General features: G+C 40.1%; 1 protein-coding gene across 1 annotated transcript in view; it reads left to right on the forward strand.

Moving 5' to 3' along the window:
* The window catches only part of LOC119773099 (neural-cadherin-like), a 348,848-nt gene that overhangs the window by 183,343 nt on the left and 150,193 nt on the right, over positions 1-15,312 (forward strand). The window contains exon 7 of the mRNA XM_038269917.1: positions 11,020-11,162. Coding sequence (XP_038125845.1) covers positions 11,020-11,162 — 143 coding nt within the window. The remainder of the gene's footprint in view (positions 1-11,019; positions 11,163-15,312) is intronic.

The following is a 15,312-nucleotide window of genomic DNA, read 5'->3' on the forward strand; positions in this document are numbered from 1 at the left end:
AAAACCTTCAACCAGGCACTTCATGCCTCTCCATCCAACCTTCTTTGGGGAGAGCAGAGGTGACAGCCCCGCCACCAGCAGGCCACCTAGGCCCCGCAGCCAGCCCCAGCCAAAACCACGGACCAGGTGGCCCGCTCTTCCTCCAGGCCCCAGACTCCAGGCGGCAGCCGGAGAACAGGGGTGTGAGAAGACCCCGATCCTCACTGCGCCCGCTCGAATGCGGTGTTGTTGCGTGTTGCTCTCAGATGCAATTAAAACTGGGAGTACCAAGAGGGGGTGTCCGGCACACTCCACCCCCCCTCCAGGAGATAGACGGTGCCAGCACACCCCCCCCCTTCGACAACCCTCAACCCTCAATGTCTAGATGCGAGAGGGGATGGAGGAGGCCGACCGTGGTGAGGCCCATAAAATAAGCCCCCCCCCGGTGGCCCTGACCCCCACCGTCCGAAAATGCCCTACATAGATGTGTGTTGTGAAAATGATGTAGATGGAAGTGTCTAAAATGCAAAATAAAATTGGGGTGGGGGACGTCATCAGAAGGTGTGGCCCTCCAGTAACGACCCCCTCCCCAAAAACCTACATGTGTGGCCGAGTGATGGAGCAGGCAGAGGGAGGATTTCGGGGATGGGGAGCAAAGGACTGGGGTGCTTGCTGCACTCCCAGGGAGCCAGCTCCCCCGCTGACTCCAATAGGCACCCCCGTTCCCCGAGAGCCCCCCCAGAGAAGGGGGCCCCACCAGTTTCACCACCATAGCCCGGGGGCACGGGACCGGCAGCAGGACCCACCAGCCAGCCGGGCACGGAGCCGACACCACCCCCCCCCCCCGTCCTGTCCATCCAAAAAAAAAATAATAATAATAAAAAATAAATAAATAAGTAGATAAATAAATAAAAAAATAAAAAACAAAAAAAAATAAAAAAAATAAAAAAAAGGAAGATAAGAAAAAAATAATAATAATAAATAAATAAATGAATAAGGGGAGGGACAACCCCAGCCGGCCAGCCAACGCGCAACACGCAGAGCCCCCACCCCGGACGAAGCCCCACCAGGGGGCAGCACGGACCAGGACCAAGACAGGGAGCCAGACCCAAAGCCCTTCAAAGATCTTCTTCCCTCTATCACCACCCCCCACCCCCCCTCCGGAGATGTAATCCCTCCCCTACAATAACAATCAAGCTACTCACCACACAAGCGACAGAAGACATCCAGGCCGAGATCATACCTACTCCCCCTCCCTCCCCTTCCCCCACTAACAGAGTGCAAACCCGTGAAGGGGTAAGCACTTGCCATAGGTGTTAATGTCCATGCCCCCCCCCAGCCCAGCAGGCCCCGAGGCACCCCGGCATATCCCATAAAATCATTACTTCTACGAGCAAGTGGAATGGACGGTTCAACTAAGCTATGGCTCTGGGTGAGTTTGGCAACTGTATTAAAAAGAAATCTAGGATTATTCTTATTCTCCTCTATTAAGGAGGAGAAACCTGCTGCTCTTGCTGTACAAAGGGTCCTCTTATACAGCAGTAAACATTTTTCCAGACTAGGTAGGATTCCCGTAGGCCTGTGGAACGATAGTTTCTCTCCAGTTTCCTAGCATTTTGCTTCAAAGTGCACAGCTCTGCATTAAACCAAGGAGCCAGCTTTCTATTTTTAACGGTTTTCATTTACAAAGGAGCTGCGTTGTCTAAGGCAGTACGCAGAGAACTAGCAAACCCATCAACAAAATCATCAACCTGTGAAGGGGAATAAACTTTGCAGCAGTGCTCAGCGACACAGAGGAGAGAGAAAGTGAAGCAGATTCTTTAAAATTTATAACTGCACTATCTGATAATGATCTTCTAAAACTGAATCTTCTTTTGGGGGAGGAGAACTCTGTTAAAGTAATTCTGAAAGTTATTAGAAAGTGGTCAAAGAGGACAGGGTTGTGAGGAAATTATTTCTTCATATTCTATGCCATATGTCAGCACAAGATCCAAAGTATGAAGATGAGAATGTGTGGGACTATTCACATTTTGAACAAAGCCAATAGTGTCTAAGATAGCATTAAAGGCTGCTCTTAAGCTATCGCCTTCAATGTCAGCATGGATGTTAAAATCTCCCACTATGATGACCCTGTCAGTATTTAATATCAAATAAGAAAGGAACTCTGAAAACTCATCTAAAAACTCAGAGTAAGGACCTGGTGGACGATACAAAGTTACAAGAAGAATAGGTTTTCTTGCTATGCAATCTGGATGAGGTTTTAAGGGTTAAATGTTCAAAAGAGTTGTAAATATTAACCGCCTTGGGAGTAATCAGTAAGTCAGACTGAAAGATTGTTGCCACTCCTCCTCCTCGCCCAGAACTTCTGGGTATGTGAAAATTTAAATAGCTTAAAGTAGTTGCCACATTAATGCTAATATAATCCTCTTGCTGCAGCCAGCTTTCTGTAAGGTAACATAATTCAATGTGATTATCACAAATCAAGTCATTAACTAGCAGACTTTTAGAGGAAAGAGATCTTATGTTAAACAGACCACATTTAATCGTTTTAACCTTTTCCCCAATTGGAGTTATTTTAATTTTTATTAGTTTATCATGATTTACTCCTTTGGGAATATTTGCTAATTTATTAGATTTTGGTCGTGGGCAAGACACTGTCTGGATGGAGTAAAGAGTGGGTAACAGTAGACAAGCTGCAGAGATGTGTGTTATACTACAACTCTGCACCCTGGGTGGTCAGGGTTTTGGAGTACTAATAAATTTGGCAAGATTCCTAGAAAGAAGAGCTGCACCATCCAAAGTGGGATGGATGCCATCTCTCCGAATCAGACGAGTCTTTCCCCAAAAGGATTGCCAATTATTAATGTAGCCCACGTTGTTTTCAGGACGCCACCTAGACAATCTTCGGTTGAATGATGGCATGCGGCTAAACATGTCATTACTGGTCAGATCAGGGAGGGGACCAGAGAAAATTACGGAGTCCGACATTGTTTTGGCAAACTTACACACTGAAGCAACACTAATTTTAGTGACCTCCGTAACCGGTTGTCATTACTGCCAGCGTGAATAACAATCTTACTGTATTTAACCTTATCCTTAGTCAGCAGTTTCAGGTAGGATTTGATGTCGCCCGTTCTGGCCCCCTGCAAACATTTCACTATATTCCCTGGTGTCTCTAATGCCACGTTTCTGAATATGGAGCTGCCATTCACCAGAGTGGGCTTCTCAGTGCGTGTGTCACTGAGTGGGGAAAACCGGTCAGAAACGTGAACAGGCTGGTGGTGACCAGTGGGCAGAGATCCACGACTACGCCTTCTGCGTACAGTTACCCAATCGCCTGGCTGCTCAGGCACTTTTGGAGGACAGTTACTTGGGGGGCCTACTTTAACTACTGGATGTTCAACAGCCTGAAGCCTGGATTCTAACTCTGACACCCTCGCCTCAAAGCTACAAAAATACTACACTTATTACACATATCATTATAACTTAAGGAGGCAGAGGAATAACTTAACATCTTACACAGAGTGCAGGAGAGAGGAAAGGAAGAAGGAAGAGTTGGAAAAGAGTCAAGGGAAGGGAGAGAGAGAAGCCATAGCAATGCTAAGCTTGCACTAGCCTAGGCTAGCTACTCCTTACTATCAGCAATAAAACTGTGAAATTGACATGTGCTCAGTAGAAAAGTGAAGCAGAAGACGTTATGTTTTAAAGTAGTTCTGGTCAGTTAGAGTTACTTAGATACAGAGATATCACAGAAAAAATAACATCAACAACACTCAGTAATCTAAACAGGAAGTGAACATAGAGATGAATGAAGAATAAAGCAGAATGGTGTAAAAGGGGTCCATGTCGTCCAGAGGTCTAAGCCTATAGCAGCATAATATAGAGATAGCTCAGGATAAGCTGAGCCACTCTGACTATAAGCTTTATCAAAAAGGAAAGTTTTATTTCTAGCTGTTGTGTATGGATCTGGACGCTAGCTGCAACTCTCTCTTTCCTTATTTAAGGAGGTACAACCCGCCCTACCTCAATTTCATAATTTTATTTATTCTTTTGTTAGATTAGGTAAACATGTGGAATTTGAAAAACATGTCTTCCTCAACGTTCTTTCTTGGATTGGGGTTGGGAAATTCAGTGTTGTAATGAGAGCCTCAGGTGGTGGTTTTCAGTTTTCAATCAGGCTGGAAAGGTGAACTGCCAGAATGCTTTGCTTGTGCCCTCAGTATTCCTGCAGCATTCAACAGTAGATAGGCTTTCGGCCTTTCCCATCAAGGACCATGAGATTGTGAAGGCGGAAAAAAAAACACATAAAAACTAGATTCTTCCTTCTTAGGGCTAATTGTCTTAAACTTTTTTTTTTTTTTTTTTTACTGAAGTTGGAATCGATTTTTGAAAAAAAAAAAAAAAGAAAAATCTCACCATCTGTTTTTTTTAGATTCCTTGTTCCTTATTTTATGCCTTCTGAAGCTAAACTTATTACGTTTTAATTATCCGCCTGCACAAAAATGTGAACACAGCTTATTTGTTTGTTAAATTCCCTATAAGTAGTTTATATAACTGATGCTTACTTATTGCTTTATTTTCCAAACACATCAAATGCACATACTGAGGACTTCATTACTTTAACTGTTATCACTTTTCTGCATATCAATGCATCTATATTTTGTTATGGTTCTCCCTTTCTGGGACTTTTTTTTATCTTTTCATTATCTAAGTAATTGTTTTCTATTGATCTTTGGTTTACTTTTCATGTTTGTGTTTTAAATAAGCAGTCTTTAGTTACACTCTGTTGCCCCCTTTAACCTGTTTCCTTCAGCATAGCTCCCATCTAGTAACTTCCAGTGATGTCAAAAGTACACAGATTTGTTACTTAAGTAGAAGTATAGATACTGCAGTTTAAAAACACTCTAAAGTAACCTTTAAAAAAAAAAAAGCCAGATGCCACTAAATGGATTGAAAGCTCAATTTTCTGACTGTTTTAAAAAATTAATTTGAGATAGGGCCAAAGATGATGGAGGTCTTGGTGGTCTCCATCTCCCGATACGCTCTTGCCTGTCTCCGACCTTTCAGACATTTCAACATCTTTTTCTGAATCCAACATTGTAGCATGGCATAGACAATTCATGTTTGCAGTTTGAAGAACACCAATGAGTGTTTGCGTTATATGACTCATCCAATTACACTAGTTTTCACTAGATGTGGATGGCACCAATGATCTGCATTGGATGGACATGACGTGAAATAAATATTTATACACACAAAACTAAAGCCAAGAGTAATGAGTAACTATTGTTTTAAAATTGTAAGGAATAGAAAGTACAGATACTTGTGTGAAAATGTAATCAGTAGAAGTCAGAAGGAAGAAAAATAAGTAATGGAGTAAATTATAGATACCTAAATAGTGTACTTAAGTACAGTAACAAAGTATTTGTGCTTTGTTACTTTACACCTCAGGTCACTTCTACTCACACCTTCTCCATATTCACCTCATTAGCCTTTCCTTTGTTCTGTTCCCTTTATATACACCACCTCTCCTCTCACTTAGGGCTGGTTTCTTGTTGTTGGTAGGTGGTTCCTCATCTCTGGCTCCTCACCTGAGTTTTCCCTGATGTTTTCTTGTTTTTGGTTCCCAGTATTTTTGTGTTTTTGGATGTTTGCCTCAATTTTTCATCATTAAACATTCAAGAACTCTTCTCAGTCTCACCCATCTCTGCATTTGGGTCCTCAAGCAACCTCACCCCCCACGTTGACATATTTTCCTTATAATAATAATTATAAAAGAACTAGAATTAGACCAGTTAATGCACATTGTTATAAGAGTGTTGCACAGTTATCCTGCTCTTGTTTCACTTGTCTATCTTTGCTTTATCTGGAGAGAAAAAAATGAACTTTCTAATTAAATTATGTAACTAATCTCTAAAGCTGACCCACGGCATTAGGCTCTGGATGGAAGCAATAAAAACAAGTGGAGAAACATTGGAGAGCAAACATTTCAAACATTAATGGCATGTTGGTGAATATCCTGGAGAGATCCAATAGATTAGAGTGTAATTAAAACGATTCCATATTAAATCTATTATTTGCTCTTCGCTTAATCACTTTGGTTTATGTGTATCAGATTATTCTAATTGTATTTTATGAAAGTATTCATATGAATTGAGACTGTGTAGGATTCTTAGTGCTGGAGTATGTACATATTTTAGTGTGGATAAATACAGTCTAAATACTGATAAATAAAGGCAGAACATCCTGGTACTGAGGAAGCAGCAGTTTTCAGGAAAAATTATTGAAAATACTGCTTTTTTTAAAGGGTAACCAGTGGTGTGTGATTCTTTGAATTAATTGTGCGAGTATACATGGTTACTTTGTTCTGCAATGAGCCATTTTCTCAAATGAAGAAAACACAGCTTTGAATTTTCATTTAGTATCTCATTTTATTTTGTAAACATTCTTGTGAATGGTAAAAATGAACCAACATCCTAAGAAAAATATCAGAGTATGACATGGCCTTGTTTAACCAGAGGTGGGTAAAGTACCAAAAAAGTTTTTCTCAAGAGTAGCACTACTTAACATTTTTTATTCTAAGTAGAAGGAAATCATCCGAGAATTTACTGAAGAGTAAAAAATATTTGGTAAAATTTAAACCTTTGGTACTAATTACTCAAACCATCTGATTTAATTATTAAAATGGTCTAATCAGAAAGCTATGAGCAAATTTTGGAATTACAAAGAAATTAAATAGAAATAAAATTGCAAATAACATGATTACAAAATAACTAATTTTGATGTAAAACTTAAAAGTCGGTTGAAAAATATTTCTTCTATCTTATTGTTCATAGAAGAAGAAACTGACACTAGTGTAGCCAGAGTAGTCTGGCTCTATTCTCCAACTTAACATCATAAAGTCAGTCAGTCATTTTATAAAGTAACAGGCAGAACTGCAACAATTATTTTGCATAGTGCAGGATTTAACATTTAATGGTCTACAACGACTACAAGGATGTTTGTAGCGCTGCCTTCTGATCTGCAAAAATGTATGAAATTCAGTTAACGTTGAATCTAAAAAAAAGAGAATGAAATAATTCATTTGTTTGGAGAGAAATAATTTTTAATAAGATGCTATACTCTAGTTTTCCAGGATCTGAGTTTAAGAGGCTGAACTGAGAATGTCTGTGAAGTTTCTTTGAACAGCGTTGCTGTTTACATTTCTGAAAGAGAGAACTTTATTTCAGCATTTAAATTATTCATCCAATGTTGACCTAACAAGTCAGATATGCTGTGATGTTGTGATGCAATAAGTGAAGATGGACTTTTTTTTCCCCCCATAAAGTATCAACCATATGTCAACCATGTAAAGAGGTCAACCTTTCAGAGAGATCCCGACTATCAAACATTTAGAATCGATCGGTTTTATTCTTAAAGTCAGAGAGTTTAACACTATAAGGTTCAAAGTTGTTTCTTTTATTTCAAGAAAAAGATAAGAAATGCATCTTTAGCACCCCGAGAAAACACATATTTTACTTCTTAAGAAAATTATTTCATCACATTGCAACACAAACTGTTATTTTCATTGCTTTTAAAATGAGGGAATCTCAGGGATAACAAATCAGCATTGCTTTCTTTATCTTTTATACTCTTATTTTACAGCTTTTAAATGTATTGAAACATTTCATTGTCAACTTTGCATTTTGTATTTTCATGTCTGCTTTCAGTAATTTTCTACCTGCTGCACCGACAGTAGTTTCTTTCATTTAGATTGAACTATTCCTTTAAGTGTCTTTGTCTAAATCCAATAAATATTAACTGAGTTCTGAAGGTCTAACAAACTTAAACTCTAATCCTCAACTGTGAATTGATTGAATTCAATTCATATCAGTCTATTTCTATAGCGCCAATTCACAACACATGTCATCTCAAGGCACTTTCCAGTTTACCAGATCATCCAGTGAAATTGATTCATAGTTTTCTATCTAAGGAAAACCAGTTGATTGCATCGACTCATTGACTCGAAGGCGACCCCTCACACTAAGCATGCTTGTAGCAACAGTGGAGAGGAAAAACTCCCTTTTAACAGGAAGAAACCTCCAGTAGGACCAGGCTCAGTGTGAGCGGCCGTCCACTGAGGCCGACTGATAGTTTTATTGGCTCTAAATGTTTTTATTTTATTTTGAACCATATTGCATCTTGGGCCAAGTATAAACCTCTCCTGTCTAGGGTTGCCAACTCCCTGGAAAAAAAAGGGACACCTCATATGCGTGCCAGCTGACCCGGTAGCCTTCACCCCACCTGGCATGGTGAATTTTTTAGCCCCCCTTTGTGTGTGAAATTATTTTGTTTTAACTATTTGACTCATATCTGCATTCACTTAGATGCATATTTGTGAGTGACATGATCACATGGAAAACAAATTATTATCCAGCAATTCACATTTATACAAAGTCACAAACTTTGCTGAATAAGTATTTTAAACATAAGCCTGTCCTGCTTAACTTCAAACTGTAAAAATTAATATAAAACAATAAATAAATAGTGCATATTTTTGGTGCAACAGCAAACTTGTACAAACTTGTAAACATGCCTCAAATGCAATGACTGTAGGCTACAGTTGTAAAACAGAAAAAGAATCATTAGCTCAATGCCACATTATGTGGCGATAGCCTACTTTTTCCACATATTTCCTCTGAGCTTTTGCAGTAGTGAGAAGTTGTTTGTCTTTGTTTGTCTAATTACTCCATTTATGCCCCATACTGCTCTGTTGTCTCCCGCTATCTTGGCTCGACCAATGGGATAAAGGTATTCTAGATCGTTACACATATGTTGTCAGCCCGTTGGTCAAAACGCTGGACAGGCCTCGGGAACATGTTTACCGTAAAGTTTGTAGACAACGTGCCCTTGATTTTCCATGAGCTTTTTACAGACAGTTTTTTTTACTCTCACAGTAATACAGGACAAAGTGCGTTCCTTTTCCACTAAATACGGGACAGATCCTTCTATTTCTAAATATGGAACGATTCAGTTTTTCAAGGGACTGTTGGCAACCGTACTCCTGTCCCACATGCATAAAAACAGCAAAATAGTTTTTTGGAGGTTCCAAAAAACAACCACAGCCAGCTTATCAATGCACTGGCTACAGATGTATTTCAAGTTTAATTTCAAAATTAATTTGTTTGTTTTTTAGTTTCTTACAGCGGCCTAGTCACATACCTTATTCATTTCAATGCCAAATGCTTCTACTGGTTGCATACAATTGCTTTCTTATCGCGCCCTGTTGGCTTATCGTATCTCATTTCCGTGTATTAGACCTTGTTTTTGTTCCGTTTGCTGGTAAACTCAAGTATTTTGAGTGTTATCTATAGAAAAATCACATGACAAAGGGCATGATGTGACGAAACAATGTAATAAGTAAACAAGAAACTACAGTAGTAGCCATTCAAAATTTCCCCACTTTCCTTGATGGGTCCTTGGCTAGTCCCCTACAGTTCATTTTTAAACATCAATCTTTGTAGTGAAATATTCTTCCTGTCCTGATTTGAGGACATTAAGATCTCAAGAGAAGCTTCATCTCCTGTTCAGACCCTTTAATTCATTGAAAGGGTGGAGTCACAGTAAAGAAAATGAATGCCAGTGGTTGGAAGTTGGAGCGCACTTTGCTGGAAGTTGCAGGGAAGTGGGCTGCCATTCGGCTGGTGCTTGACTTGGGCCATTTTAAATGGCTGCTACTGTAATGGAGTGAATAAGTTACCAGCAGGTGTGAAGAAAAGTCCAAAGAGTTTAGAGTAAAAACTATTAACGTGCTGAATACATTATGAATGTTGATGTTCACTGAAGCAGGAGCTACAGCCACTGAAGCTGGTAGGTTGATGAATGTATTGGTGAGCACTGCCAGCAGATAGCTACGATGTACAGCTAAGGTTATATCCTAAAATGTGCTTGCTGCAAAAACACCTTTTGTTTTCAAAAAGGAAAAAGTAAACACTATCAGGATGAAGGCTAGGAGTATCGTGCTTTATCCATGTAAAGCCCCTGTCACACTTTGACGATTTAGACCAGCGTTTGCCTGACATACACAAAATGTGGCAAAAACGCTGGCATACGTTGGAGAAATTATGGGTACGCTGAAACACGCTGGCACACGTCGACATACGACAAGTATGTCGAGAAATTTTGAGCACGCTCCAAATGCTTAAAATTTGTAACTGTAAGTTACCCATAAGTCGTGGCGTCCAGCTTATGCCTACGTCCACGACCAACAAACTTCAGAGCAGACATGAAGCCGAATCTGCAGCGACTGCATATCTTCTTTATTTCTTTCCATTTTTTCTTTTTATTCATTTATTTTTTTTTTTTGGCTTGTGGTAAACAGCAGCTAGGTCAATATCGCTATCATGGTCATCTTTTTATGCAGACCGAGAGCGTTCGAGCACATCACTGCATCCCCTCAGGTGCATCGCAGAGTGGCGATGCACCTGAGGAGATGCACCCTAACATAGACGATGCAACATAAACATATGTTTTTTTTTTTCTGTATGATTTTTTTTTCTTGGCACATGACCAATCCCAAGCTGCGCAGTAGGTAGTACTGCTGCCTTGCAGCGAGATGGTTGTGGGGTTCGATTCCCGGACCGTGGTCTTTCTGCATGGAGTTTGCATGATCTCTCTGAGCATAGGTGGGTTCTCTCCGGGTGCTCTGGTTTCCTCCCAGAGTCAAAAAAATGACTGTTAGCTTAATTGGCTTCTCTAAATTCTCCTTAGATGTGAGTGTGTGCGTGAATGGTTGTTTGTCTCTGTGTTGCCCTGCGATGGACTGGTGTACCCTGCCCGTAAACAGCTGGAGATAGGCACCAGCACCCCTCGCTACCCGACTCTGGATAAAGCGTGTCAGAAAATGGATGGATGGATGACCAAACCCATTAAATTGCCATACACCAGTATTTTGGGGGTGTTTTTGTTTTGTTTTTTTAACAGCTATTTCCAGATGTGTCCCTCATAGACTGCAGGTTAAGAGCTGACATTTTTTCTTTTTTTTTTAATGTGCCTCATCAGATATCGGACCTTTGTCTCAGAAGATGCAGGACCTAACACACTTGTTGCAACTGTGTTGGCAAAGGATCCCGACGGGGATGGGATCACGTACAAGATTACCACAGGAAACGATGAAGGCAACTTTGTCATCGACAGTCAGAAAGGTAAGATGTTTCTTCTACGATTCATGTGTGTCAGATCATAAATTCTTACCAAAGTCACTCTGTTGTTTAATGGCGGACAGTGGTGGCTTAGTGGTTAAGGTATAGAGCTTGGAATCCTGTGGTTCTGAGTTCAAGCCCCAATCCCCCAAACTGCCACTCTGGGTCCCTGAGCAAGACCCTTAACCCCACACTGCTCCCCGTGATGGCAGCCCACTGCTCCCCAAGGGAATGGGTTAAATGCAGAGGTAAATTTCTTCAATGTGTGCTCAATTATTGTTATTAGTTCATACTGCTTTTCTAATTCTGAATTCAGATGTTTTAAGTCCCCCTTCACTAACACATACTTTATGACATTATTGGAAATGCCTATTTGGTGACACAGGTGGCTTTTAAAAATAAAAAAAAACTATAGAGCTATATATTATAGATGCAACAACCCTCATACTAACTTTATCTTAAAAGAAGCAGTGAGTAGTAAGGTAAGTTGGCAGTAAGTCATTATTTTAGAGAGAAAGAACTAGAACATCTATGAAACACGCTGTGACATCGTGTCCACTTGGCTGCTCGCTGTTTTCTGAGATTGCCGCTTTTCTCCTTAGCAGCATTTTTTTGCGTGCCTTTTTGTGTTTGCCAGTCTCATTTATACGACGGAGTATTAGGGCCACACATGAAGAGAAAAAATATTTTTGCCATGACGAGATTAAACTCGACATGTCGACTTTAAAGTAAAGGTACGACGGAGTATTAGGGCCACACATGAAGAGAAAAAATATTTTTGCCATGACGAGATTAAACTCGACATGTCGACATTAAACTCAACATTTCGAGAATAAAGTTGAAATGTCATGTTGAGTTTAATCTCGACGTGTCGACAATAAAGTTTAAATTAGTTCAAGAGAGCCAACCGCTGCACAGGATACATGCACAGAATCCTATACAGTTGCAGCACGTCAAAGACTACCTTCACTCTTAAAACGCAGACTGCAGCTGTGGAGCGCGGTTGCTCTTTTCTCCAAACTTTGGAATGTCGAGATTAAAGTCGCCACGATATATCAACTTTATTCTCGAAATGGCGAGTTTAAAGTCGACACGTCGAGATTAAACTCAACATGACATTTCAACTTTATTCTCAAAATGTTTAGTTTAATGTCGACATGTCGACTTTTTTTTCTCAAAATGTTGAGTTTAATGTTGACATGTCGAGTTTAATCTCGTCATGGCAAAAATATTTTTTCTTTTCATGTGTGGCCCTAATACTCCGTCGTACATTTATATGTTTGTGGGGCTTTTTGAATTAGCTGTGAAATCATGGCGTTTTTACTCCCCTTGGCCATGCTCCATTTCAGCTTTGACTTTCAGATACTTTCAGAATTTGATGTAAGCCGAATAAAACAATGGATCAGACCCACACTGTTTAATGTGCTCTGTATGGAAATTATTATCTTGGAGTATTTTGAGACCTCAAGTATCAGTCTTGTTAATGACCATGTCCAGCCCTTCATGACTGCTTCCAACAGTCATTTCCTGCAGAATAACGCACCATGTCTTATACTCAGGAAAAGTCAAATTGATTTCTTCAAGATTAAAATGAGTTAAGTGCCCTTCAATGGCCCCCACAGTCACCAGATCTGAATCCAATAGAGTGGCTCTGGATGTGGTGGAACATGAGATTTGCATCATGGACGCGCAGCAGTGAAATCTGCAGTGTGTAAAGCTGATGTGTCAATAATACACATCAGTAGCAAGAACTGAAGGCATGTTTCCATCACCTTGTTGAATCCAGGCCATAAAGACACACTGAGTCACATCTTTGTAAAGCACATGAGTCCTGACAGGTCAGGTCATGATGATATCAGGATATCAGCCAAAGTGTTGAAAGGGTTCCTACACGTCTTTGTAACAGAGCACCCTGTGGAGGTTTCCACTCGCACATCTCCCCATCCTCTGAGGCAGAGGCTGCATGAAATAGGAACCTGGGTTAATGGCGCAGCGTGTTTCTGTCTGTCATCTCCTCTGGCTGATGTTTCATACATGTTCATCGTTTTCTGTCGACTAAAGCTTTGTATCACATTATAGAGGAAAACGATGAGGTTCAATTAGTTGAGACTTCAGGGAATCTTTCCTTTGTTAACCAGCAATGACATTTACTGCCAGCCAATAGCCACTGTTTTTATTGCTTTTTTTATTGTGAGACTTGAAAGCAAACATAACTTCATTTAATTGCCTATCAAATAACTGCAGGATTTGTTTGCCATTTATCTTCATGATCTGCTGTTGATTTATCCCACAATGACCTCATTTCTTCTTGTCATTGGTTTTAAGAATATGTTTTAATTACAATTTACCTTTACCAAAATGAATTTCATATAGACAGATCAAGTTACAAAGGTTTGTGAAACAAAACATTTTAGTCCCCACCTTTAAACTTTGTCAAAGAGAAGACATTCCTCCACAGAGAAACTTCATTTCTTTTTTCCCAGATTAAAGTTTATTTAGTTTCTTTGGACTAAACGCATGTCATCCACCACAGGGGGAAGGAATTCAATACCGTTTTTGTTCTGAGAAAATAGATGCAACAACAGTCCACTAGACAAACCAGTCCCTGATTTTCAAATTGTATTCTTACAAGCAGGGACAGATTTCGGAAATTTGGGGCCCTAACCAAAGACAGGCAGGGGGCCCTCTGAATTGAGAAGACAAGACATAAAACAGACCCATTATACAGATACAGACATGTTAATAGAATAGACATACGTTATTTGTTCTAGGTTTTGTCCCTCTCTTCCTGTCCCTCTTCTTCTTGTTTTCCTCTCTATGTTTTGTACTCAGCTGACTTTTCATGCTGTCTCAAAAGGAATGAAATATTTTTTCCAATCACTAAGCTCACTTAGCTGATTGCTCCTTCCTGTGTTTCCAAAAAGGCAAAAGTAAATAACCCAGTCCTTCTTTTCACTGTAGACCTGCCATGATCTGCTTATCTGTTCTCCATTTTTCATTTGGATGAAATAATAGCTGCATGAATCATGACAGCGGACAAGATAGAGGAGAGCAGGAGGCGGGGTTAACAATCTACTTGCTCTGGAGAGCAGAGTTCGCTGCTTTTAGATGTTTTCGCCAAAGTCTCCAGTGGCAGAAAAAAGTCTGTAGATTTGGCTCTGGGTTCTATTTTGAAATCAAAGTGCTAGAGGGGTCTGAAAAGTCACTAAAAATAGTGACTAAAGCGCTAAGTTGGCAACACTGCTCTTCCTGCCGGTTGTTTTCAAATAGTAAACAGAGTTTTATTGGGCCCCCCAGGAACGTGGGGCCCCAGGCAACTGCCTAGTATTGCCTAATGGTAAATCTGTCTCTCCTCACAAGGCAAATATTTTGCTGTTGAGTAGAAACAGAGTCAATATAGATGATACATGGGGGTTTATCATGTTTTATTTGAAAAAGATACCATCTCAGATGTCAATGTGAAAATCAGCGGGTTGGGGCCGATGGTTCCTCCAGAACTCTGCTCTCCAGAGCAAGTAGGACGGGACGCTGTCCTCTCCCATACACTGACTGGTTTATTGAACTCAATATTTCTTTGAATATTATATTGATGATTGAGCTGTTCTCACAGCTCTGGTGATGGAGTCGTGGTGCCACTGCTCTGTACAGTGCACCTCTTTTCGCACACCTATCAGTTTCTGCTCTGTTAGCGAATTCAATGTTCCTTTCCCAGGCAACGACATGCAGACATTTTACACACAAAATTACTATCATTATTATTGATTATGACTCAAAAAGAGAAGATCAGACAGAGGAACAACAAATCTGAGTTAAAAACTTAGGTTTCCTCCTCATAGTTTAACTCTGAGTTTAAAACTTTCAAATAAAAAGATTGAAGTTGTTTGGATGAGGTATAAGAAAGGCAGAGCCACAGTGTGGCCAAGGTAGAGCCAAGGAGAAAGCACCTTTCTTACTACTACTACTAGAAAAGTAATAACTTGTTGACATCATGCTTGTGTTTCATGGAAGCAACAGAGATGGAGAGGTTGCCTCTTTAGACACCAAGTAGAAGTATTAAAGGAGTTAAACTCCTCCTTCCAGTTAAACTCCTCTCAGCCAGTAGGGGGCACATTTTTCTTCTATACTCTTTGCCAGCCGGTTTGTTTGTTGTTCT

Source organism: Cyprinodon tularosa, unplaced genomic scaffold, assembly GCF_016077235.1.
Source record: "Cyprinodon tularosa strain WSP-4 unplaced genomic scaffold, ASM1607723v1 ctg741, whole genome shotgun sequence".
NCBI lineage: Eukaryota > Metazoa > Chordata > Actinopteri > Cyprinodontiformes > Cyprinodontidae > Cyprinodon > Cyprinodon tularosa.